The sequence below is a fragment of the Pezoporus occidentalis genome, unplaced genomic scaffold, assembly GCF_034315485.1.
Source record: "Pezoporus occidentalis ecotype Australia unplaced genomic scaffold, CSIRO_AGI_Poc_V1 ctg199, whole genome shotgun sequence".
NCBI classification, from domain to species: Eukaryota; Metazoa; Chordata; class Aves; order Psittaciformes; family Psittacidae; genus Pezoporus; species Pezoporus occidentalis.
The window spans coordinates 596,187-621,302 of record NW_026913844.1 but is presented as its reverse complement, the minus strand read 5'-3'; the positions used below and the strand labels follow the sequence as shown (position 1 = coordinate 621,302).

The 25,116-nt window shown below is 51.2% G+C and overlaps 1 protein-coding gene across 4 annotated transcripts in view; it reads left to right on the top strand.

Annotated features, from left to right (window-relative positions):
- The window catches only part of NECTIN1 (nectin cell adhesion molecule 1), a 90,949-nt gene that overhangs the window by 20,423 nt on the left and 45,410 nt on the right, over positions 1–25,116 (top strand). For all 4 annotated transcript variants that reach the window (XM_062617618.1, XM_062617615.1, XM_062617617.1 and 1 more), the window contains exons 2-4: positions 21,030–21,380; positions 22,014–22,316; positions 22,744–22,861. In XM_062617618.1, coding sequence (XP_062473602.1) covers positions 21,030–21,380; positions 22,014–22,316; positions 22,744–22,861 — 772 coding nt within the window. The remainder of the gene's footprint in view (positions 1–21,029; positions 21,381–22,013; positions 22,317–22,743; positions 22,862–25,116) is intronic.

The window sequence follows — 25,116 nt, the reverse complement described above, 5'->3', positions numbered from 1 at the left end:
CTGCATTCCTGGCCCCATCGCTTTGTTCGTGCTCATGGCAGGAGCAGTGATCAAACCACCTCCCTGCAGATCTCCCCTCCCCCTGCACACCCCGGGTCCAGTGCACATTCCAGGCTGGGAATGGCTGGTCCAGCACTCCCTTTCCTTTCCTTTCCTTCCTTTCCTTTCCCTTCTCTTCCTTTCCTTTCCTTTGTGATGGACAGGTCGTTGCATCATCACACTGTCAGTGCAACAAATACATCTGGGTTACCCCTGCCTCTTGTCTCATAGCCTGGCTGTTCAGGAGGGCAGGAGGGGGTGGCAGAGAGAAGAGGTCAGGCATCATTTTACAAAGGCTGGATTGAGCGTTGGGCCAAAACACATCATCTTTAAGTGATGAGTCAGAAATGTGATCCCCAGGCAGCGTCAGTTTTCACAGAGGGGTGTTTTGCAAACAGAGAAGAAAAAAGACAAGTGCTTTGCTTAGAACTGTGGGCAAGAACTAAGCTCCTACTGCCAAGGAGGCTCTGGAGGAGGAGATAGGTTCAGCCCATGTTCCCCTTGTAGCTTGTGATTTGGGCTGCCCATGTTAAGACCTGTTAAGGAGGCCAGCACTTCCTAAGTCACTGTGGGAGGAACAGGCTCACCTGAAATTGGGTCTCCAGCTTGGAAGACCCGATTAGAAAACCTTTCTTTGCTCCCTTTAGCAAACCTAGGCCAAGGTCCCCTGAGCATGTGTTTTGAGCAGTTGGTGGTTAAGTTGCTGAATGATCAGCAGCAGGAGCTGTGTTTCCCATGAGGGGCTGCTCGTGCAGGCAGGGTTTCTACTCCTCTCACCTTTCTGCCACTGCAACTGTAGGAGCCAGTTCAGTAGCTTGGCATCATGTTCTGGAGATGCTGGGCTGCTTCACAGAGTGGGAGATGGAGCCTCCTTCTGCCCTTCCCTGCTTCTCTCAATCCCTCCTTGTGCCTTCCAGCGTTTTTAGTAGTGTGTTTGTGTGATGGGAAGAGAAAACACGAGTGTGGGAAATGAAATACATGGAATCGGTCCATGCAGACAGGGCATAGCAGCATCCCGGCATGGTGGCATCCCGGCACTCGGTCTGGTTGTGCACAGAAAGATGAGGATAAGAGCAGCAATGACTGTGCAGAAGCTAAGCCATCGCCTCCCTTTCAGCTGCTTGTGCTCTCTGGGGGTAATTCCCAGCGGTGTTTCCTCTGGGACAGAAGCAGAGGGCAATCCAAGCCAAGTGACCTGGCTGGTGTCCGCACTGCAGGAGTTACTCTCCGTTCGTCTTTAGAGTGATGATTATGGGGTTGATTATGAAAGCTGAAGTCTCCTGAGTGCGTCTGGCAGCAGCTTATGTGGTACTTTCAGTCGCTGGGAGGCCTTGCACCCTGCTTGCACTTCTGCTCCTGTTAATGCGTTATTTAACATTGCTATGGGCAGCATCCCGCAGTCCCAAGGGATGCCAGAGCATGCTGATGAATCCTCTGGCTTCATCCCCTGGCATTATCAATGAAAAAGCCATTTGTCCTCAATGTGTACACTGAAAACCTGTCGGTTCATCTTTTTTTTCTTCATCACCTTCAGTGCATGAAGGCCTGGGACTCTATTTGAAATCTATTTGAACAATGGCTCAGAGGTTTCACAGTGTCTTGGTGAGGTTTCGTAGCCTGTGTATTCAGTCAGCGACTTCACTGCCTCCCTCAAGATCTTTTGCTCTGTTTCTACCTCTGTGAAAAACAAAGGCAAAGGATCAAGCTCAGTTTTCAAACAAGCACACTGCATGCTTGGGCCCAATCCTTCCTTGGCAGGCAGGGGCACGGCACGGGCTCTTTGCTGAGTTGTGGCAGGAAACTCCTATCGTGGTGCTTCCAGTTGCTGCGTGCCTTTGCATCCGTGTGCAAGTGCAGATGTTCCAAGGCAGGGAAGGTTTCTGCAGTGAGATGGGGTGAGGTGAACCCGCTCAGCTCTCCCCTTCCCACACACTTGGCTCCCTGTGCGCCGTTGCAGAGCTTCGCTGCTCTAAATTTGTCAGGATGCTCTGGCTGGCAGCAGAGAACAATGCTGCTGTGTGCAGAGGTGCTGGGAGGGCAGAGCAAGAGACGATGCCGTGGGTGGCAGGAAAGGAAAAGAGAGAGAAAGTGCAAGTCAGGTGCATTTGTGCATGGTCCTGAGCCTGACGCTCTGCTTCCCTTCCTCCTGGGAAGGCAAAGCTGAGAGACGGAGTGGGAGCTTCGCAGCCAGCTCTGTGCTGCTGCCCTTGACACGCGAGAGGGAAATCACTGTGCTGGCAGGGACCCCAAGGCAAGCACTTCCAGCACAGCTTGCCTCCCCTGCATGCCATCCCCCGGGAGAAGGCACGGATGCTGCCAGCAGGCCCTGGCACCACGGCTATGCTGAGCGGTTCCAAAGAGAGCCCCGGGCTTTCCTTGGTGCAATATAGCCCTGGCTGGATGCGTGCTGGAGCTGGTTGTCAGTGGGGGCTGGTCACCAGGGCACCCTGTGCAGCATCTGCATCCCAACAGGGTAGTGTGGGCTTAATAATACAGTACTTAATAAAGTACGGATGAAGGTGCTGTGCCTTCTGCTGTGTTCCAGCCCACAGCAGCTCCTGCACGAATGAGGTCAGGCCAGGAAGCCCCATCCCTGCTCTCCTCCTGCTCTGCCCAGCTGCTCCGCGCTGAGCTGTGTCTCCAGGATTTCTCATTTATGGGCTGGGTTTCTCTTTTGGCTGCTTTGTTTGCTGGGGAATAAATGACACAATCAGCCGGGCTGATTTTATGTGTTGGGAGGGAGGAGAGGATTGATCCAGATCTTCATTGCTGCTGCAATCAGCTTTAGCCATTCCCAGCATCGGGGTCTGTAGAGATCATCCTTGGTAGGGAGCCCGAGACCCCACTCTGCCTGCAGGGAGGGGAGTTTTAGTGGGAGCACGACCAACCCCAGTGTCATGGCATTGCTTCCCCAGTCTTACAGCCCTCTCCTTTCTCCCCACTGCAGTGCACATCGCTGTGGGCAGGCACAAACCAGCCCGTGACTTCTTCCCCTCTTGTTCTCTTTGTGCTGGCTTGCTCCTCATCCCATAGTTCTGGGGGACGCTCCTTCCTCACAGCTCCTGGCACCCTGCCTCTCCCCGTATCTCACACCTAGTGCTCCTATTTGCTCAGTTGTGCTATGGTTGGAGGGTAAAGTACAGGGAACAAGCACACTGCCTGCCCGCCTGTGCCTGCCATGCATGACAGGCTGCTGCGGTAGCCATAGCCCAATGTGGGATAGAGAAGGTGGGTAGGGAGCCAGCGTGGGAGAAAAGGGCCTGTGTATAAAATATTCCAAGTGGGGAAAATTGGCATGTTTGCTAATGCTGCAAAGGAGGCAGCCTTTTCTCAAGCCCTAGGGCAGATAAGCAGGCAATAAAGGAGAGAAAAACCACTAGAAATGAGATCCGCCAAGCTGACGGCCCAAGCAAGCTGAAACTTGCCAGGTGAGGAGGCTTGTTCCAGAGTGGGAAGGGGCAGATTCCCAGTCAGGACTGGCTCTGTGCAGTCCCTTTCTCATGGTAATGGAGCCCAGGGTTTCCAGGAAGGGAATTCTGCCCCCAACCCTTAACCTGGACTTGAGGCTGCTCCAAGCTCGAGGAAGGCGGTGAACCCCGTTTGAAATGCAAGCCCAACCCAACGTCTTTCTCTGCAAGTCACAGTTCACAGAGCTTATCTGGGTCCTGTCTGAAGCCACGCTGGGGCTAATTTACAGTGACAGTATAAAAGCAGGCTCAGTCTAGCAGCACGCCAGGACCTTTCACTTGTGCTCAACTATGGAGAGCCCACCAGAATAGGAATGAGAAAAGGAACCTTCCTGGTGGGTCCTGCTGTGACAGCTGGGTTTTGCCTCTGCAGAAGACTCATGCCAAGTAGCACCCCACTACCAGGCTCCACTGGTCCTTCCCCTGTATCATAAGCAGTATTTACAGCTGTCCTCAATTCTCACACCCGAGCAGCTGTATTTAGCCTTCCACCCTTATTGAGGCTGGAACTGGGGAGGGCCATGGCTTTCCTGTGCTGAACCACCCCTGGAAGCCAGAGTACATTCCTCAACAAGCCAGCACAGACCCCCTCTGTCGACACGCACACCTCTCCCTGCTTTGCACATAGGTCCCAAGTGACAGGGACTGATTCCATGGCCCTTCTGCTTTCCCGCTGACGTTTCTAACTACAGCTGCATCTGCGGGGCAAGTCGGAGCAGGCAGCCCAGTTTCTTGTTGGACAGGCTTTGTGCTCTGGGAGAAACGGGGTGCTTGGCTGCAGGCTTCACCTGGGATGGGAGCTGCGTGGCTGTGGCCTAGGAGAGGGAGAAGGGGATGTGTTGTAACCTGCTGCCCATTGCTCCCCTTCTCCCCGGTTCCCTCGCAGGGTTTTGAACTTTGGAAATGTCCCTGCAAAAAAAGTAAGGCGTGAAATGGTGCCAAACGGAAGCAAAGGCGGAAAAAGGGGAATAGCAGGAGCAGGTGATTCTGTCTTATGGGAGTAAACTTGCTGGAGCGTGAGCACTCAGCACCTGTTGAGGCTGTATGGTTGGAGGCATAGGGATGCAGCCATCCCCCATGAGCTAGTGCTCCAGGCTCTGGAATGAAATAGCTTGTAGCCTCCTGTCCTCTTGGGTAGCTCAGGCAAGGCCTTAGGAATCCACTATCCTTTTGTCTTTCTCTGTCTCAGCCCCCTTCCTACATGCCTGCAGAATGCCTCTGCCCAGACACAACAGATGCTGAAGGGCAAGACTGGAACTACTCTAGATACAATCTCCATTTTGCTCAAGGATCATTAGTTACCTTGATGATTAAATACAATTAAAGATCCGTAAGACCTTTCTGATATCAGAGCCTTTAGCAAGGGCAGCTTTTAGGAACCTTCCCCAACGGTAAAACAAAAGAAGGAGAGAGACCAGTAAATCAGGGAATCCCAATTAAAATCCATGCTTAGCTCATTAACCTAATTACACATTGTGTCGCGCTAGCATCAGCTCCACGGAGGGAGAAGAGAGGCAGCAATGGGGGCAGGCTAGTTCCCCCTGTGCTAACTATACGAGGTTGTTTGCATTAGATCTCTATTGTCTCTCTGCCTGAGAAAATGGCCTTTGTGGGGGATTTGTAGCTGGGCTGCGGAAGTTGAAAAGCCTTTGTGCCAAGCCCTGAAAGGAGGAGTGCATCCATGGGAATAGAGCGTGGATTCCTCTTCCCAAAGCGTGCTTTCTGCACATGCACCGCTCTGTTGTCAGATGGCTCCCCCAGTGCTAGGCAGGAGCAACCCACACCCAATACACCTCATCCCCACCAGTGGAAGGAGGGGGGAACAGGGTGATAATGGAATTGAGGAGGAGAGGGGGTGGCTGAGGAAGGGGGAAAGGGAAGGGGTCGATGCTGAGCATGGATGCTTCAGCTGAGGCAGGCTCCTTTGCTGCAGTCGAGGCTGAAGCACATCAGCCCTCCGTGACTTGCGGCTTGCTCTGCAGGGAGCTGCCTGCTGTAGTTATCTGCTGTGGCACCAGACATCCCTGGCTCTTCCCTCCTCCCCCTTTTCCACAGCAGGACATCACGTTGCATGAAAGCCTCCAGTTCACCCATCCTAAGGGCCAGGATCCTCCTCTCAAAGCAGTTTATATCCCCCCAAGGTGCTCCCACCAGTTACTGGGGAGGGAAGAGGGAGACGTGGTGTCTTGGCAGCACGTCTGTCCCACTGAGCAAGGGAAGAGGACGGGAACGTTTGCAGGCCCTGTCTCTGCAGGTGACTCATGGAGCTGTGGTTTTCCCACCCCAAAGTCGGAGGGCTGGATCCCGCAGCTGCGTTGAGCGTGTTTCGCTGCCTACGTGTCTGTGTTCAAAGGGATGGGGAGGAGGAGGCAGGCTCCGGCTTGTCCTACCCATAACCAGTCGAATTTGGGGAAGCAAGTCAGAGCTCGAAGAGGTCAGGGTGCGGCTTCCCACATGACAGGGCCATACTGGAGACCCCGAGTCCTGTGGGACCAAGCTGTGACTTCCCTAGTACGGAGGGAGAAGGGAAGGAGGCAAGGAGCCAGGAAGACATGCTGCCCTCAGCAAAGCAGCTTCATGTGGGGTCCGTGCAGCTGAGCCATTGCCAGCTGGGAGGGGACAGGTTTACCCTGGGGAGCATCACTGTATTCCATGGATCTGCAGGGATTAAGCAGCCCTCCTTGGGAAGGAGGCAAGGGAAGAGCAGAGGGGGGGGGGTTAGGCATGTGCAGGAGTGCCATAGAGGCACAGCACAGCTTGCCAAGCAGTATGCCATGTGTGGGCTGTTTGAGCCTCTGGTGAGGAGTGCTGCCATAGGCTCCGGTGACTTCACACAGGGACAGGGCAACCCAGCAGGGAAACGGCCATCCCTGCTTTGGGAAGAGCTGTTGTTCAGCACTGGCTCCCATCTTAGTCTCTTGGGAAAGAGCTGTTCCTTCCCTTCCCTCTGCCCACATATAAACACACCCAAACACCATTTTCTTCCACATGGGTATGCTGTGGCCATTGAGGAAGATGGCAGGGATACGAGGGGACCAGAAGCCATGGGTAACTACTGGGAATTGGGTAGGGCTAGGTAGGATTGGGACAGATGGACTCAGATAAGCAGATGGAGCCCAGAGGTGCAAGCATCCTGCTGGGTGGGTGAGATAGGATCATGACAGTGAGTCCCCTTGCACGGCTCAGTCCTGCGTTCCTCCTATAAAGCCTGAGCCATAGTGAGAGTGGTAGACCTGGCACCACTTTGTTTGAGGACAGTGTGTGAGAACTGTTTCTGGGGATGACACATCCTGGACTATACACTGATCTCCTGAAGCTCTAGGGCTCAGAGAGTGGGATCTGCCTCTCTGCAATGGCAGGGATGGAAAAGCAACAGCTTCAAACCCTGCTGAAGTCATGGTTCCTGGGATTTTGCAGGGCGTGTTGTAATCCGGATGGGAGGTTTGCAGTTGCAGTGCTCTGGGATCACAGACATTGCCCCAAACCAAACAACGGACTCGAGGGTGCAGGAAAGAAGTTATCCCCATTGCTATCAAACTGTAGGCCAGCGCTCACAGAAGAATTTAATCTAGCTAAAGATCAGCAGGCAGCCTTCCTGAGACATCCCAGCCCCACTGGGACAGCAGGGCTTGCTTTACACATTGACCATGCTTTGGCTGGTGCTCTGCTTACAGGTAATTAAAATGGCTTAACCCTGCAGCCCAAACAGCTGCCTGCAGATAACTTGTCTTTATGCCCAAGGGACCCTTACCTCATTGTCTGCTCCAGAGAACCCCTTAAGTGCAAGACATGTTTGGAGGATACAAGGATTTCATTACACAGCGAGAGAGTGAAGGCAAAACTCAAAATACCTTTTCCCAGGATCAGGGCAATGGAAAGAAAAGGCACAAGAGAAGAGAAAAAAGAGGTCCAAGGGATGTGAACGAGCAGAGGATTTGTAGATCCTACAGTAGGAGCATTCACAGTCTGATTTCTCAGTTAGGCCAAGCATATCACGAGTATTCCCAGAGCAAACAATGCAATTACTTTAGATTCACACTATGCCAGTCGGTTGTCAGGCCTGAGGTTCAGACTCCCAAAGGGTCCTGTGCAGACTTGCATGTAAGCTGTTGTGCTTTCCCAAGGGATACGGAAGCTCGGAGGGAAAATGCCACATGCACTTTTCTGAGGACAACTGTAAACTTCCTCTTCCTCTTGGGCTTCCTGTTGCTTCCCTGTCTGAGTCCTTCCCTTGAGGAGATCCACAGCAAAAACTGCCAGTCCTTTTCTTAGTGCTTGTATAGCCCAGAGGGATGAAAATAGCCCTGGGGATAAGATTGGGCTGCCCTTTCAGATCGCCTTCAGCTCTGCAAAGAGGCAGTTGTTTTCCATGTGAGGGGTGTTATTTGTTTCTGATGGGATCTCCGCTGAGGAAGGTGTGTCTCTCCCCTAAATGAAGTCTCTTCATTTCCCTTTGGGGCACATCATTCTTATCCTCTTGCGCTGTTTCCTCCATCTCTGCCCATGTGTTTTGCTGGGTCTGAGCACAGGATGACTTCGGGTGCAGAACCCATCACCCATTCTTGCTTGGGCAATTCCAGCGTGGATCGATCTGCTCGCCACACTATCGATCTGTTGAGAGCTCAAGTCCAAAGACCTGTTCCTTCTGGCTGTTGGATGTGGTGCTGTGACAGCATCAGAAGCAGTCAGTTCTCAAGTTTGGTGCCTTTCCAGGACTGGGAAGAAACTTAGCTTTTGGTTTAATTAATGATTCTTTCATTTCATCCAACTGGTGGGTAACTGGCAAGGCACCAGTCTGTGCCTTGCAGCAGTATTCCCCTTGCTTAAACCAACTGTGCTGCTTAGCACAAGTAGAGTCTTTTACTTAGAATGACTGTGCCATTTTCCAGTCCCTGAGCTTACCTTTAATGAGCAAGTTAAGCTATTCCTACGTGGCACTGTGCTGTGCCAGAGGACACGTCCTGCTCCGCTCCGTCTTCACACAAGGTGACAACATGCCTTAAAACCGATGTGTTTCTGCCCACCTTTGCCTCTTCTCAGAGTCTCTGCAGCCAAGCACAGCCCCTGAAACCTCTGCCCTTAACTGGATTGACCCTTTGAACCCTCTAACCCCCACACTAATAGGAGTTCATGACATCTATCTACTTACCTTTCTTTTCCCCCGCCCACACTGAAGTATCTGGGTACCTTGGGTACCTTACTGCCAGTATTGGTTTGTGGCATCCAGGTGACATCAACTCTTTTTGCAGGATGGGAGAATTAATGTTCAAACAAGTTAAGGAGCTTCTTTTAATCTCTTTTCCCTGGTTTCTTTTTTTTCTTGTTGCATTCATTTAATACCCATGTGGATATTTCTGGAAGTCTTTCTCCAGTTCTATTCTGGTCATTTTTTACCGAACTGGAGATGGGACTTTTTGTCCTCTTTTCTTTTGCTGTTAGCTATTTATATCCTTCCATCCATCTTCTTGCGTAGTCAAGCGTCCAGATGTGTTGTATCCGTCACCTTGGTGCCTAAGCAACAAGTAAAGATGTTTCTTAACAGATGTTAGCTCAAGCAATGCCTGCTCTAGAGCAGGGGTGACAAACAGGTGACAGCCTGTGAGCAATTCAAGCCCAGCTGCCATGCCCAGAGGTGGTGAAGCACCGAGGGGAGCCCTGGCCAGGCTTGTCCTATCCTTCTGTGGAGCATCAGGACACCAGGGGAGGTGTGGATTCATTCTGCACAGCTCCTCCCTCCCTTGTGTGATGGTTATCAGTGTTTCTAGGACCACGCATGATAGGTCAGGAAACTCCATCACATCTGACCTACAAGTCTCCCTGCTTCTGCTCACAGCGCTTTGGCACCAGAGCCATTTTCCCCATCGTGATGGGGAGCAGGGCTGCTCTTGTGTGGTGCTGTGGTAATTGGGGAGCGTCTGTCCTTGGTAAAGTTTGGCTTTAAAAAGGTACAGTGTTCCGCAGGAGCTGTGTCCGTATTGTCACGCCTGCTGAAAAACGCAATAGTCTGGTTTGTGTTCTCTCTCCTGCTTCCCTCCCCACCCCAATCTGAAAAGAACACGAGTTCTCTTAAATAGCCTCCCATGTCGCTGTTAGCAAGTGGGAAGACACAAACAGCAGACGGAGGAGGAGGTGGGCACAGCAGGCAGGTGGAGGGTGGGAGCAAATCCGTCTGTCAGGAAGGAAGAAGGAATGGAGTCCAGAGGGACACGCATCGGAACGGGGCACCCTGTGGAGCGGGGCTGCGCGGTCCCATCCTGTGCTGCGTGGATTGTCCCAAGTCCCCAGTTGACTCCTAACCCAAGGACATGAATCCAGATGGATTGGAGCTGAGAGTGGGCTGTGGAAATGAAGGTGGGGAGATGCGCAGGCAGGCGGGAGGTGCTTTCTCTTGGGGTGTGAGAGCTGTTGGGAAGGTCGGTTGTGGAGATGGCTAACACACAGAATAGGCTTGCAAGTGGGGACGTCGGGTGTTTCAGAATGAGTTTTCCTTCTGCTTTTGAAACGAACTGAAAATGTCCATGGGAATGAAATTTCAAAGGGAAACTTTGGCCTGGCTTGCTCCAAAATGTGCCATTGCATTACAACCAAAGCATTTCATTCTGGTTGTGGTTCCGGTCAGTGTTTTACCATATTCCATTTGAAAGAGAGGAGAGTCCAAAAGGGTAAGTTGTTCTACAATGAGTTTAATAAGACTTAAAACAAGAAAACCCTTTTTTTGACAATGGGAAAAGCTAAAACCACAAAAAAAGGAAACATTCAGTCCCAAGGCTGGCCAATGCAACCTTATCAAAAGGCTTTTTATTTATTTAATTGCATTTTGCCAAAATCAGCACGTTCCAGAGGACAGCTTTGGCTTGGACTAAATGGCACTTTCCATCAGAAAAAACATGCCGTGTTGGAAGATTTTCCACTAGATCTAGTGCTTTTTTCCACATGCTCTCCATTTTTGTGGCCACTTCGTCAGCCCCTGGTTTCAGCTAGGATGAAGCACACAGGAGCCCCGAGAGAGCAGTTGACCTCTTGGTCTTCGAAGCCCACGATGATTCACTGGAGCTCTCCCCAGTGGCATAGAGGGAAATACATCTGCCCCTCCGAGCAGCCAGCCCTTGGAGCACAGCTTAATGCTCTGTAAGGAGACAGGGAGCCTAGTGCTGATGCAGTTTCAGCAGAAGTCAATAAAATAGCTATGAAAGTCAAAGAAATATGGCAATTAAGGCCAAGCGAGCTATTTAACCCTCGGTCTATGGGCCTAGTTTCTCCAGTGTGAGGCTGAAAATGGAATGTTGACTTTCGGCTTGCTCCATCCTGTCTACTGTTAATAGATGCTTGTGGGGAACTGATTGCTTTTTGGTTCTGGCTTGTTTCTCATGAATCTAGAGTTAGGGAACAGTTAGGTTTAGAGCCTACTATTGGGATTCAGACCTGCAGCTCCCATCACAGTTGTTGGTATCCCAGCCTTCCTACTCAGGCATCCCCAGATGGGGAAAAAAGGGAGACGTGCAGAGAGAGACCCCAAAACCCAGCCCAAACAGCAGAAACCCAATATAGATGCTGATGCATCCATCAGACTCTGGGTGCTGCATAGCAGAAATGTCTCACAGGATGTGTATGAAGGGACGTCTCTATACCTGGGCATAGGAGGCCCAATGAGTCACTCAGCACAGCCTGTCATTCCTCCTCCTGAGTGACATTTGTCATCGAATTCCCCTGAGTGTTACATCACAACCCACCTCCTCCCTGGGGCTACCTGGAAGCACAAAGCTGCCTTGTTTGAGGAGGGGATAATAAGGTGCCAAGAAACCCTCATTAACTCAAAGTCCCCCATTACCCCTGCTTGTCCCACCAGAAAGACCAAGCCTTGCTCCCATTGAGGTACCCAAAGGGAAATGCAGTGTGGTCCCCATTTTGTAAGCTCTCTGCAGGACAAACCATCTTCTTCCTGCAGAAGTCCCTTTGAACTCCTCCTCCTCCCGACTTGCCCTCTGCTCTGGGCTAAGTGCTAAATGTCTTCACAGTGCAGTGAGCCCTTGCTGACTGCCCTCACCTTTCTGTGCAGGTAAGAGTGGATAACACCATGTTGGGCTCCCTTGCCATCCCCAGGAAAGCAAAGCCACTGCCCCATGTATCCCAGAGCTGTGTGGCAGGCAGGAGCATGACCCCCTGTGGGAGGCCTCCTCGCTGCCTTCCTCCCCCACTTCTGATGCTCATCACTGGGGCCAGACCAGGCTGCCTTTAATGGGTGGTCTTGCCACTTGTTTACAGTTCTGAGCCTTACAAGCTCAGCAGGCTCCTAAGACCCCCCTGCGCAGGCGTTCTGAAGCTCAGCAATCATTCCCCAGACAGCCTGGATGGAGGCTGTGACCTTAATAGATAGAGTGATGCATCTCCATCCTGCACAGAGCCTGTATCTCTGCCAGCCGCCCTCCACTCAACCCCACCATCTGCTGCGAGGTCTGGAGTCAACAGGACTCCCAGGCACCCAAATCTGGCCTGTTCACGTGTCTCTTCTCACTGATGTGGCATTGCTGCTGAGCTGTAGCGGGCTGTGCCAGGTCTAAACCTGGGCTAGGAGCAGCAGCAGCCACTTTCAGCAGGCAGGAGATGAGGCAAACCTGCAGTGCTCCTTGGGGCAGTGGGGAATGGGATTGTGGATCTGGCTTTGCTCAGAGGTTGAACGGGACACTCACCATCAGCCTCAGTGGCTCTCAGTTTCTGGCGTGTTCTTACACAAAATGACATAGATTTGGTTGCAGCCAGTTTGCTCCTTGAGAAAAACATGAGCCGCATTTTGGGAGCCTTTAGTCTAGCTGTTGATGTGGATAATGTTTTAGTTTTGCTCCCAGGCGCTGTCAAGAGAGTTAAGTTTTCCACTTCATCTCCCTTGGTTGGTTTCCTCAGCCATAAAAATGAGGGTGACCTCTTCTGTTTGCATGAGTGGTAGGTGGGGCTGTGAGGCCTCACCACAAATGCCTCCATACCTGCTTCCTTAGGTGAGAATTGTCACCATAATATGCAGGTACCCACATCTAAACCGAGCCATTCAAGTGGGATTGCCAGTGCTTGCTTGGGTGGCCTTGGGCACATCTCTTTGTCATTCAGCACCTCTGATTTCCCCATCCCTGAAAGCAGGGGTAATGATACTTTCCTGCCTCTCAGGGTGCTGGAAGATTAATTAGTTACTGTTTGAAAAGCCTTTTGAAGATGCAAAGCTTTTCATAAAGATGAAGACTTATGCCTACAGGTGGGGCCCAGGTAGGACTAAAGGCTGGTGTCTGTCCCTCTGCACTGTGGAGATGGTAGATCCGGGAAGAGGTTAAATTAGTTCCCTGCACAAGGACTTGGTGATAAGAAAGCTGAGCAGCAGCAGGCTGGGAATAAGGCAGGGCACCGAGATAGGGTTTATATGTACACACTGTTCTTGACAGCCTGTTATTCATGGGCAGGAGGCCTTAAACAGGTCAAAGTCGGGAGGTCTTGAGTCTCTTTCACTTTTCCTTGGACAAGATCATCATAGAAATACAGAATGGTTTGGAGTTCGAAGGGACCATAAAGATCATCTTGTTCCAGACCCCCTGCTATGGGCAGGGACACCTTCCACCCCTTAAGAGAGAGGCAGTCGGCTGGCAAAGGGTGTCTGTCCATTGCATCTGTTTGGTGCCATGTGTTGTTTGAAAGCTTTTGCCTAGTTGTCAGCTCTGATGGGTCATGAGCCGCCAGAACATGGATCACGTTTTTCTGGTCACATAAAAATTGTGTTGTTTCTGTCCCCAAACAAATTATAGTAGAACAGAGCACGGCATTGCCACTTGCAGGAGTAGGAAACATTTTCCTTTAACTTAAGGAGATAGTGCAATATCAGCAATACATTATATACTAAAAGGATAATGGGAAGAAAGACAAGAGGAAAGCGAGACCACAGTCACAAAGCCGTGACCGGTTAGCATGCATTTAAACGATAGGAAAGTGGGACTTTTGGTCTTCTTCACAGAAATTGCAGGTCTGGTGAACACCAGCATGGTTTGGCAGGCAAAGGTGCATTTTTCACCATGTCTTGGACGGAAGACCAGAGGGTTTGTGTCCTTTGGTAAATTCCCATGACCTGGCATCTACCCCTCTGATAAAAGAGGCCTGATTTGAGCGAGGGCAGAGAGACCCAGGGGCTGGTGGGGGCAGCCAGCTTAGGGCTGCCAGCCATTAACCCTGGCGCTGAAGTCACGCCTGAGTCAGCAGAGTTTCGGCTTTGTCGCGTTCCCATTGTGGAGGCGAGTGAGTCACGACCGGCCGAGCCCTGAGAGCTCCCCGGCTTCCTGCTCTGAGCTGTCAGCCCAGGGAGGGAAGGAAGGATCTGCTATTCCCTCTTTCTGTGCCATCGAGTTTATTTTTGTTTGTGTTGAATCTCTTCAGTCTCGAGTTCCTCCCTTTCGGAAATGAGACGCTCTATGGGTTACTATCTTGATCCCCTCTTCACAGCTCTTCATTAAATCCCTCCTCCTTAGCACCTGGAGAGCTTTAATAGCGAGAATATTTAGCCCTGGACCTGGACTCCTTGAACGACATCCAAGGCAACAAGGAAGTCCAAGAAGGAGGCAGGGCAGAGAAAATACTCATGTACGTTTGGGGACTGAGCCCATCAAGATAAGGTCTCGGGACAGTCTCAGCTTAATTAGCTTACCCCTGCTTAATGCTTCAGCATTCCCCCCTCCTCCACACTTGATTTTCCAGCTGTGCTGTTTTTTTCTGCCTTTGCTTCCCCACCCAACCACCAAATAAGCATTGGCTCTGACTGTGGTCCTCTTTCCCAGTCTTCCCTCTTGTTTACAGCTCAGAGTTGGTAAGCAAGAAGACTCTGGCTTTTTCCTTGCTGGCAAGCAATAAGATGGCTCTTGAGAGAAGGGTCTTCGATTTCTTTGCTCTTTGCCCACCCTTGTATTTTCGTGGCCTGCTGCCTGCTTTCCCTAGTGAATTATGATCCTGGGCGTATCACCGATGCCCCTCCAGAGGGAATAGTGGCTAGGGATGAGAAGGTGCAAGTGATGTTGGAGAGCCACAAAAGGGGTAGGAGCTGTTGTAAAATGGAAGGAAGGCAAAGTCAAAGAAACAAGCATTGTAGACCCAAGTTGAGAGGCAATCCTCTCCTGGCTTACTGAGACAGGTAGCAGGGGAAGAGGGAGCTGTGAGTTAGCTATAGTGAGTTGCACAAGGCCACAGGGGATAGGAGATGACGGTCTTGTGAAGCCAGGCACCGGATAGGTATGAGTAAGAGCTCGCAGTGGGAAAAGAGCTGAAGGGAAAGGCTGTGTGGATGGGAAAGTGGTCCCAGTGCCGGCACATGTCAGGTGGAGGCTGGGGGCAGCCGGGTTCGCTGCTCAGGTGTGTGGGAACTGGCAGCTCTTGCCCAAGGATTAGCCGACATGCTTGCGGGGCGGGACGGGCAGCGGAGCCGGCTCCTCCGTGGTGACTGAGGAGCCTTTGTGCTTTGTTGCTGAGCATGGGGTTTCACAGCTTTATTGCAGGAAGGCCTTTCCCAGTGCTGTGTCAGCTCTTTCAGCTGCTCTGCCAGCCCTCCTGCGTTTGCCATGGGGCATGTTCCCCTCCTTGACTTGGGGGGGGGGGGGGAAGCAAAGCATCTGTGTGAAAGCCAGGAGAGGTACAGCACGGAGTGGAAGCCGGGAGCAAAGGCAGGCATCGTTATTCCGTTCCCACTCCTCTGGTTGGCAGCCCTTTTCCTAGAGAACGAGAAGGTTGGCTACAACTGAGAGCGTTCGCAAAGCAGAAGCACAGACAGCAAGAGCTAATGGTCCAGCCTGGTGTTCATCTCGGCTTTCCACTGCCTGTTTGATCTGTGGCCAGGCTCACCCTGGCGTCTGCTTTTCTTTCATCTATTTCTGTGAAGAACGCCTGGGACAAACATGGCCTCGGTGTTATTTGGGGCCTTTGTGTGAATCCCAGTGGTGGCTCAATGAATAGACCTTCCACACCTTAACAGAGAGCAAGTGGAGCATCAGTGGATCAGGCCCTTTGGGGACGATCTTTTATTGAAGAGGATCCTGAGGCTACTTTTAGCTCCATTTATCCTAAGAGGAAATAACTGCATAGGCAGAAGGCAACCCTGCTTTATCCCAAAGGCATCTCCACTGCCCTGTCCCAGCAGACAGCCAGTGAAGAGACCTCACTCAGTACAAGCCATTGACTGGACCTCAGACAATAACATCTCTGCTGTTGCTGCTGCCTGCTGGTTCTGAATATGAACCAGTGACCTAGAGTAAAAGACCTTGTGTTTCCCATTTGCAAGCCAAAGCCAAGCCCGTTGGTTCTTTTTTGAGAGGGATTTGGATGGAAGCCAGACGGGCCAGTGTGCACACTGCCATTTCCCATTCAGCTCCCATAAAGCTCCCAGCTCTCAGCTTGGGGAAGGGATGCTTGGGTGTGCCCCCACCCGATCACGGTGTTATCTCAGGCCTTTCATGTGCAGCCATGTCACCTGGAGCTATAATCTTGCCACATCTTTTGCATTCGTCTTCTTTCTGAGGCCCTTGCGTTGGAAACTCAGTCTTCCTCTTCTGACCCCTCTGGTGTACAAGCTCCACAGTGAGTGGGGCAGAACTGAATCAGTGCATGACAGTGAGACCTGCAGTGAAAGTCTGCTGCTGCAGGAAGTGCATGCTGGTGAATCACTGGAGACCACTCCTTCGTTGCAGTCGGCTGCAAGCATTGACTAAGCAGGGTGAGGCAAGCACTGTGCTCTTTTGGAAGAGCAGCAGAGTGCTGATTTGAATGCCTGGCAATCAATACAAAGTCTCTCTGGCAAGAGGACAGGTATTAACCCCAACATCTTGGCGCAGCACCAGCTCAAACCTTTGCTTCTTGCCACCTGAAATTCCCCTGCTGGGATTTAGGACCTTCTTTCCCATTTCCCACCCTGCCTAACACACCTGCGGCATTCCTCTGGGCTGTTGGAATCTGGTTGCGTTCTGTTCCACAAGGGTTGTGTTTCAGACCTTGGTTTCCATGTAAGAATAAGGGAGACTTGGAAGGTGAATTCAGAAATGCTTTTTGTAAGGTCCAGCTGCTGTGACCTTCAGTTTAGTTATATAAGTTGATGCAAAGACTATCAGTACTGATTCCTCTGACTTTTGCATCAGCCGTGATATTGCCACACTGAAGGGTGCCTCATCACGCTTGCTGCCAAGGGCTGTTTCAATGCCCTTGGGGTGAGATGAGTATCAGGGAACAGGAGGGAGAGAAATTGGTGAGAGACTCAGCCGAGGCAAGGTTGTGCAAAGCAGCGTGGAGTTCACATGGTTCTTAACAAAGAGGCATTGATTGGAGGCTCACTGTTGTGACAGAGCTTGCCAGGGCCTGGAGATCATTTCCAGAGCTTTCTATATGGGGGAGCAAGAACCAGATTTACAGGTGTGGGAGCCTTGATGTAATAACAGCACCTTGCGGGCTTTTAGGAGAAAGGGTTTTCAGGTTCAAGAGCCACAAGCTGCCACTTCATCTGCTCCCTCCCCAGCGCCCCTCACGCCCAAGGAGTCCAGACCTCCCTTCCCAGCCCATTGCCTGTGCCGCAGGGCACCTTGAGTTCTGCATGGTGCCCCCAAGGCCTTGGGTGACCTAGTAAATATCTGGGTTTGGGATCGTGGGGAAAGGCATCAGCGCAAACCACTTCAGAGGCCCAGGTGGAGGAGTAGGATCTCAGAGGTCTCCACTAATGAGGTCTTGGCACCAGCATGTCTTTGGCACTCAGCTGGGCCTTTTTTATTGCTTTTGGTCCTGAACAAAAGCTAACACCAAGAAACTAACGAGTAAAACACACCTCGGCAAGCTTCAACCCATACACCTAACGCTTCCGTGTGTGCTGGCTGCCCCTTGGGAGGTATCAGAGTGGATTGGTGGGCACTGGGAGATCTGGCATAGGCACCCCAAATGGGAGGATGTATCTGAGCCTTTTCCCTGCCACACCGACCACACCGATCCTTGAGCAAAGAAGCAGCAAGGCGAGCCCCCAGCGCTGCACATCCACACGCACCCTGCTTAACATGTTCAAGGCTCTCCAGAGGTTGATTAGGGACTTTATTTTCTCCTCCTCTCCCAGCCTTGCACGCTCATTACCATCAATTATCTATGCGTTTGCCCTGATGAACTATTGAGTGTGTAACGGGGCGAGGGAAGACCTGCCATCCCAGCTCAGTCACCTTGCAAGCAACTGCTCCCCAGAGCATGGCGGCCGCTAGTTTGCCCTCTGGCTTCTGCTTTTAGGATGGGAGCATGGAAGGCTAATCCAGCAACTTGCAAAACCCCTTTACTCCATCTGTCCCCCTTCCTCATCGCTGCTGTTGAGGTGCGGGTGTTGTTGCCCTGGTATGGAGCAGAACAATGGGTGAGCTGTTTTCCTGACGAGAGCCTTCGAGGAGCACAACAGAAAGGGTTCACCCTCTCTTGCAAAAGAGCCATGGGTTATTCAGTCACCTGGAAAGGAAACACGATTTCCGCACGGTGTTTGGGGTTTTTTTGGGGGTATTTTTTGTTTGATTTGTTTTGTTCTCGTGCTGTTTTTATTCTCCCCCGTTTTCCCCTGAAGCCTTTAGAAAGTTTGGAATGTGTTTTTGTTAAAGCTGCTGCATGTAGGAGCCTGAATCCCAGCTTTGGCAGCGTGGTGTTGCTGGCAGGCAGTACCTGAACTGGCACCAGCTTTTTCCCTAGCCAAAAGTTGGCTACACCTGGGCAGAGGGCTCTGCAAGGGTCTGGTTTGTCAGCACCAAAGCCTGCTTTTTCTCCAGTTCCTGTCCAAGCAGTCTGCACTGATACATGGACCCCATGGCAGTGGTAGGGTAGAAGGGGGAGAGCAGGAGTGGGAATTGTTTCCACTGCTCAAAGTCAAGAAAAATCACTTGATTTTTAAAAGGATCATTCATTAATTTGCAGGGAAATCATAGCTTGAAGAAAGGACATAGCAATGATAAGTGAGGGACTGGATTGATCTCCCTCTTGTGATGTATGTCGCATTCTCCAGCAGGCTGGCTGGCAATATCCTTATTTAAGAGGCATGTCTTAGGTACCCATCCTTGGGCAGCGGTAGCCTGCATCCCGGCATAGCCTTCTGCATGCAGTGCCTATCCACAGCCCTTGCTAGGGAGAGACCAGGCTGCTGCCCTGCATGGGAGCTCTGGGGAGATGCCGGTGGCTTTCCATCCGTCCTCTCTGGGGTTCGGCTCATCCCTCACTTTGCTGACTTCCTCCTGTCGCGAACGGGGCCTCTTTTATTGGGATGTGGAAAGCTGGGTTCAAAGGGAAGCGCTGGGGCCTGTGGGGGGTCAGGCAGCTTGTGTGGGAGCGCAGCCAGCTGCGCCATCGCCCCAGCCGTGGGCAGGTCCTGCTCCAGGGCATGGGCCCTTCATGAAAGAGGTGGGGACCGGTGCTGATGAATCCGCTCTGCTCCAGCCTTGGGAGAAAGAGGGAGTGCTGAGCACACCTACAGCAGGAGATGGGCGGCAGGTTGTTCCCAGGGCCTTTGCTACGTGATTGCTTTTGCTCTCCGGCAAGCTCCCACACGCTTTGTGAAGCTCTGAAGGCTTCCGAGCCAGACTGCTTGGCAAATGGTGTTGCTCACCTCCACGGGTGTGGGCACTTCTGCAAGAGCCTCTCACCTGCAGGGTAGAAGGAGCAGCACATGCTGCGTGTTGGAGGCATCTCCCCTCTCGCCATCCGTCTTCCTCTCATCCCAGCATAGCGTTATCTACATCCAGTGCCCTCATTCCATCAGGAAGGCTGGTGTGTGTTGGGGTCCCACAGGTCACGGGCTGGTCCGGTGTCGGAATAGTCTTCATGCATGCAGGCACATGAGGGCACCAGCGCTTTGCTGTGGCTGTGAGCGGCACTGAAAGGCATTCCTGAGCACCCAGCTGCGATGCTAGGGTGTGGGGCAAACCAGCACTTGACTCAGGGAAGGGGGCAAGTTCACACAAAGCTCTAGAGACTGAGTTTCGGTCTTAACTGCTGATGACTGTGGTCAACTGATGGCGTCTCATGGCCGGGATGGATTGTTGAGGCTTGTCCTCGGGGTCATAGGCGTGGCGTGGTGGGAAGGAGAAGGGGAGAAAGAAGAGGCTTAGAGATGAGATGTGGGGACTGAGATGAGGCGGAGTGCTGCAGGCGTGGTGTGAGAGGACAACATGGGAGCATGCCGAGGGGATGGTAGAGGTGATGCTTGTGGGTGAGGCTTTATGTATGCCTGCACTTGGTGTGCGTGTGAAGGTGCAGGAGGGAGACCTTGCTCAGGTTCATGTGTACATCACGGGGTACATCCACCAGGAGTCTGGGGGCATTAAGACTGAGGAATTCATCTTGGGCTTACATGAGGAACCTGTTTGTCCCCAGCAAGAACAGAGCATTCTGAAATGCTCTGTCCCCTCAGTTAGGAGATGTTTCTCTTGCCATAGTTTTTTTCTTTGCCCAGACTTTGTCTCTTTCATTACCCTTTCATGTTCCTCCCTCTTTGTACATCTTTCTTTTTTTATTACCCCTTTCTTTTCCTTTACTCTGTCTCCCAGAATACATCCAATTTCAGATTCTGCCAGAAGCAATGAGCAAAACCCGCTTTTCTTGTTCTTACCACCTTGCTTCTGTATTGCATTTATCACATAAATACTGGTTGTATAATTACCAGAGCATTATCTCTAAACATACAGATTAGGGAAAGACACAGTGGCAGTCAAAGATGAATTTCAGGGCCAGTCTGGTGGGAGCCCTTGTACTCCAGCTGTTAGGGAAGGGATCAGCTGAGACAGAATAGCAGTCAGGAACACCAGCCGCCACTTTGCTGAGCACCTTTCATCTTTACTCCGCAGGATGAAGGTGGAAGGTTCCTAAATGCAGCCACTTCTGGGGTTAATAAAAGGCCACAGAAACAATCTAGATTAGGCAGGTAGATCATGCAAGGTGCATGGGCACTGCTGTAAGTCTGTTCTTAGATGGGAACTATTGCCACTCTTTCAATCAGGGCTGAGTCTTAGCAGCTCGCTTAATTACTGATGCATTTGCAATAGGATTAAATGGATGTCTGAGTGTGTGTTAGCATATGTTAGGATATGCTGTGCTGATAAATATCAGTGCTTTCACGAACCTCCAGATACGCATGCTCTGCATATTTACAGCAACTGATCAAGTGTCACCCAAATTTGAAGACAAAAGGAAGGAAAGTGTTATCGATCCAACCTCACGCCTTTTGGTGACCGTGAACCCCAGCATTAGGGCTGGTTGTAGTGAAGTGTAAACACCGACTGTGGAAAGGAAGGTGTTTATGAACAGGAGTGAAGCTGCAGGAGGTGGAGGTGGATGCAGGTAGTCGCAGAAGATGATGGGTGCCTGTAGCCATAGATTGGCCTCATATCAGCCATGCGGAGAAGCAGACAAATGAATAAATGAAGGAATTCATGGGCGTGATGTCCAAGAACTGTTCTTTTGCTCACTTTCTCTGTCTGAGAAGCACGGGTATATTCATGTCTTTCTGTTTTATTGCAGGGCTGCAAGCTCAGACTGTCTTAGTCAATGACACAGTCTCGGGGTTTATCGGAACAGACGTGGTCCTGCACTGCAGCTTCACCAATCCGCTCCCCAATGTGAAGATCACGCAAGTGACGTGGCAGAAAGCCACCAATGGCACCAAGCAGAATGTGGCCATCTACAACCCTGCCATGGGGGTCTCCATCCTCTCGCCCTACAAAGAGCGGGTGACTTTCCGGAATCCATCCTTCAAAGATGGCACCATTCAGCTCTCCCGGCTAGAGCTGGAGGATGAGGGAGTTTACATCTGTGAGTTTGCTACCTTCCCAGCCGGCAACCGGGAAAGTCAGCTCAACCTCACTGTGCTGGGTAAGAGTCGTGTGAGCCATTGCCTCCAGTTAAACAGATCTGGAGGAGCCTGAGACTCATTTCCTGGCAGCTTAGGGCAGAGGTGAATCTTGGGTGTGAATTGCACCTATGGTGATCTTTCAGGTTGACTGTAAAGAGGCGAAGAGCAGGGTGGTCAGGGTAGGTGGTTCACTGAGCTCTCACAGGAATGCCTCTTCCTCTTTCCAGGCCTCAGTTCCCCTGCCTCTTAAATGCAGGAGCGATAACAGTGACCTGGTCCCTAAGGGAGTGGTGAGCTGTAGTGAGCCGGTGGCTGTCAAGAGAACAGAGAAAAGACAACAGAAAGATCCTATGCACAAGTAGAGCTTGTCCGTGGAGCTTAGGTTGTGAGTGCATAGACCCCACCCACAGTGTACGTGATTCATTTGCTCTCCAGTTTTGGTTTCTCATTCAAGCATAGCGCTGAAAACCTATGGCAGGAAAGGACTGACTTTCCATGGTGTATCTGTGCCTCTAAGGGACCTCCACCACTCTTTCTGCAGAGTAGGTTGCTGGTGGTTTTCAGCAGCAGGCTCAGTGGTGCTCGATGTCTCTTGGGTGGTAGCATTGCTTTCCTAACCCTTTTCTTCTCCTCCTTTTTGCAATTCCTTGCAGCCAAGCCCACAAATTGGATGGAGGGCACCAAGCGGCCACTTATTGCTAAGTCTGGCAGGACAGAAAAGATCTTGGTAGCTACCTGCACCTCCTCTAATGGGAAGCCTCCCAGCACTGTCACCTGGGACACCAAGCTCAAAGGGGAAGCGGAGTTCGAGGAGATCCGGAACAGCAATGGCACCATCACCGTGATCAGCCGGTACCGGCTGGTGCCGAGCCGGGAAGCCCACCGCCAGCAGCTCATGTGTGTGGTCAATTACCAGCTGGACCGCTTTACCGACAGCATGACCCTCAACGTGCAGTGTAAGTGAGCATGGGCAGGGCTGGAGAGAACGCTCCATGGCCAGGCCCTGGGGTGGGGATAAACCTGGCCAAAAAGGGGGTTGTTCTGAATGCAAGATGCTGGCCTGGTGCAAGGGTTGAAGTAGGGGCTGCTCTCTCCTTCTGGAGAGTGAAAGCTGAAGTGACGCCTGGAATAATCATATGCTTTCTCTTTCTTCTTCCCCTCTCTGCCTCTGCCATGTCCCTTTCTTCCTCCCCTTCTCTCTCTCTCTCTTCTTCATTCATCCTCTCTCACATTCCTTGTCCCATCATCTTTCCCACCTTTCAATCTCTCTCCATCACCTCTGCCCCCTCCTCTCTTCCTACTTAATTTTCTCCCTCTTCTTTTTCCATGATTCTTTCCTCTCCTTTTCCATCTTGCCCTTCCATCTTTTTCATCCCCTTGCAGATGAGCCAGAAGTCACTATCGAGGGCTTTGATGGCAACTGGTTCCTCAACCGGAAGGATGTGAAGCTGATATGCAAATCTGATGCCAACCCCCCAGCTCACACCTATGAATGGAAGCTGTAAGTGTCTACAGTGCTACTCCTCTGAGCAGCACATATGATCTTCAAACAGGAACAAGGAAACCTCAGTCACCCTCTGGTCAGTTAGGGCCTGGTCACATTACTGTCAGTGATGATGTCCAAGGTAAAACCTGTGTATGTGAGGGGAGAGCTGGTCAACTGCAGCCTCAATACCCTGGATAACTTCCTATTCTCACCCCACTGGAATAACATCCTGCTGTGGTGATGTGAAGCAGCTGAGATATGACAAGGTGAATAATTTGCCCAGCAGCAGTCAAGTGAGTCAGTAGGAGAGCTGAAAAAGAACCCAAGAGTTCCCTTCCTTAAAGGGGCACAAATAGCACCAAAATTATCTCCATGTCAAAAAGCCTTTCCCTGGAATCAGCCCCAGCAGTGAGCAGGAGCTCCCCCTTGGAACACTCATCCTCCTGTGACTGACATTAAACAGAAGCAATTCCCGATCCTTCAGGGTTTCAGCTTTTGCTTTGAACGCACTAAAGGGATTGAAGAGTGAGTGAGGGGTGTCTGGGGAGTCGGATGGGAATTGATGCAACCTGGTGTGGTTCTCTCTCCCTCTTTCTTTCTAGAGGCACTCGTGTAGCTTTAAAAAAGAAAGATCAAATGGATCCTTTCTTCTTTTCAGCTGGCATTTGTCATCAGGAAAGAGGCTCTCAAAATGGCTTTGTAAGGAGCTAGGCATATTCACTCCTAACTCTGCTTCCCAGCTCAAACTGTTCACAGTGAAAGGCTGAAGAGGATTGTTTTTCTTGCCTTCTTTCTAGTTCTTGTTCCCCTTTCTCTTGCTCTCTTGGTTCTGCCAGTTCGACTTAAACTCCAAGGGACTCTCTGGGTTCCTCGCAACATTGCCAGGGAAGCGGTAGAGGCAAAGATGCTCCTTGTGGCACCAAGGCAGAAGAGATTCCAGTTTAGGCTATCTCTGTGCAGCAGGACCGATGAATTGAGCTGAAGCAAGCCCTGTGAGATGGAGCTGGGGACAGAAGGCAGGGTTTTGCAGTGCTTTTGGGCAAGTCATTTCATCCCTTTGTTCTGCTATTGCTCACATCTAGGCTGGAGGCTGAATGCTTGCTGGGCTCCTGGGCACCAGGCTTTCTGCGGCAGGGGCTCTGTCACTGACCCTGGTCTCTGTTGGAGCAGTCTGCTCCTGCTACGATAGTGATGCTGAAGTCAGGCTGAGAGCTGAAGCACGGGGTCACCAGGTGCCAAATGTCTCAGCCAGGTGATGTCTGCAGCCCTGGGCAAGAAAGTGGTTTAGTTACCAACTAGGTTCAACCACAACAGGGGATGCAGGTGTTAGGGTTGAGCATGGCACTGCATGACTATTATGTGTCATTGCACACCTGGTTTATACACTGTGTGGGTAATAAAGTCAGCTCTGGCAGAAATGGATTCTTGGGAACAGCATCTCTGTGAGCCAGGCACTGAGTTGGTCCCCATGTGCTTATCTGGTTGATGCCTTTTTTGTCAACGCTGGAAAGAGTTCTTTTCCTATTGGATTCTCTATGAGCTGGGCATATGTCCATTTGTCTGTCTTTAGCCTGCAAGGGTTTCTTGACGTACAGCTGGGAGCATCAATACTTTGCTTTGAGAAGGAGCTGTGGGAAGAATAATGGAGAGAGAAAGCAAGGAGCTACAGAGTATGGGTTTCAAAGCCTGACAGTGCTTCAGCCTGATTCCCCAGTCTCTCTGGCACACTTGATGGGTCAGTTAGGACAGTATATAGGATTATTGACCTGAGAGGATGGAAAGGAACGATGGAGCTCAGCTGAAGATAAGGACAATGGAGGTGGAAGAAGAGGAAAATAGAGAAAGCAAGTGAGACTGGGGGGAAAAAGAGGAAGAAAGGAAGGAAGATGGATGATGTTTGGTTCCTGGTTGAAATGTAAAAGCTAGCCATCCCTGAAGAGCAACAGTCAGGGTTGCTGTTAAAGGAAGCAATAGCCTTTTTTAGCATCACACACCACAGATTTCAGATGTGCCCTTTAGTTCAGGGCCCTATAGGCAGAGGATCAACGTTAGGCTGTTGTATTCTAACATCTTTGGGATCATTGGCCTGATGTAGCTGAGAAAGACTTGAAGTGTTTGCTATACATATGTGCCTATGTGTACACGTAGACATGCAAAATATGTGCATGTGCATTTAGGCACTTCTTTACAGACCTAATTATACCCCCATTATTCCCTTTTGTTTCTTACAAATTGCTGACAATATGTGCACATCTTTGGTGGGAGGAGGG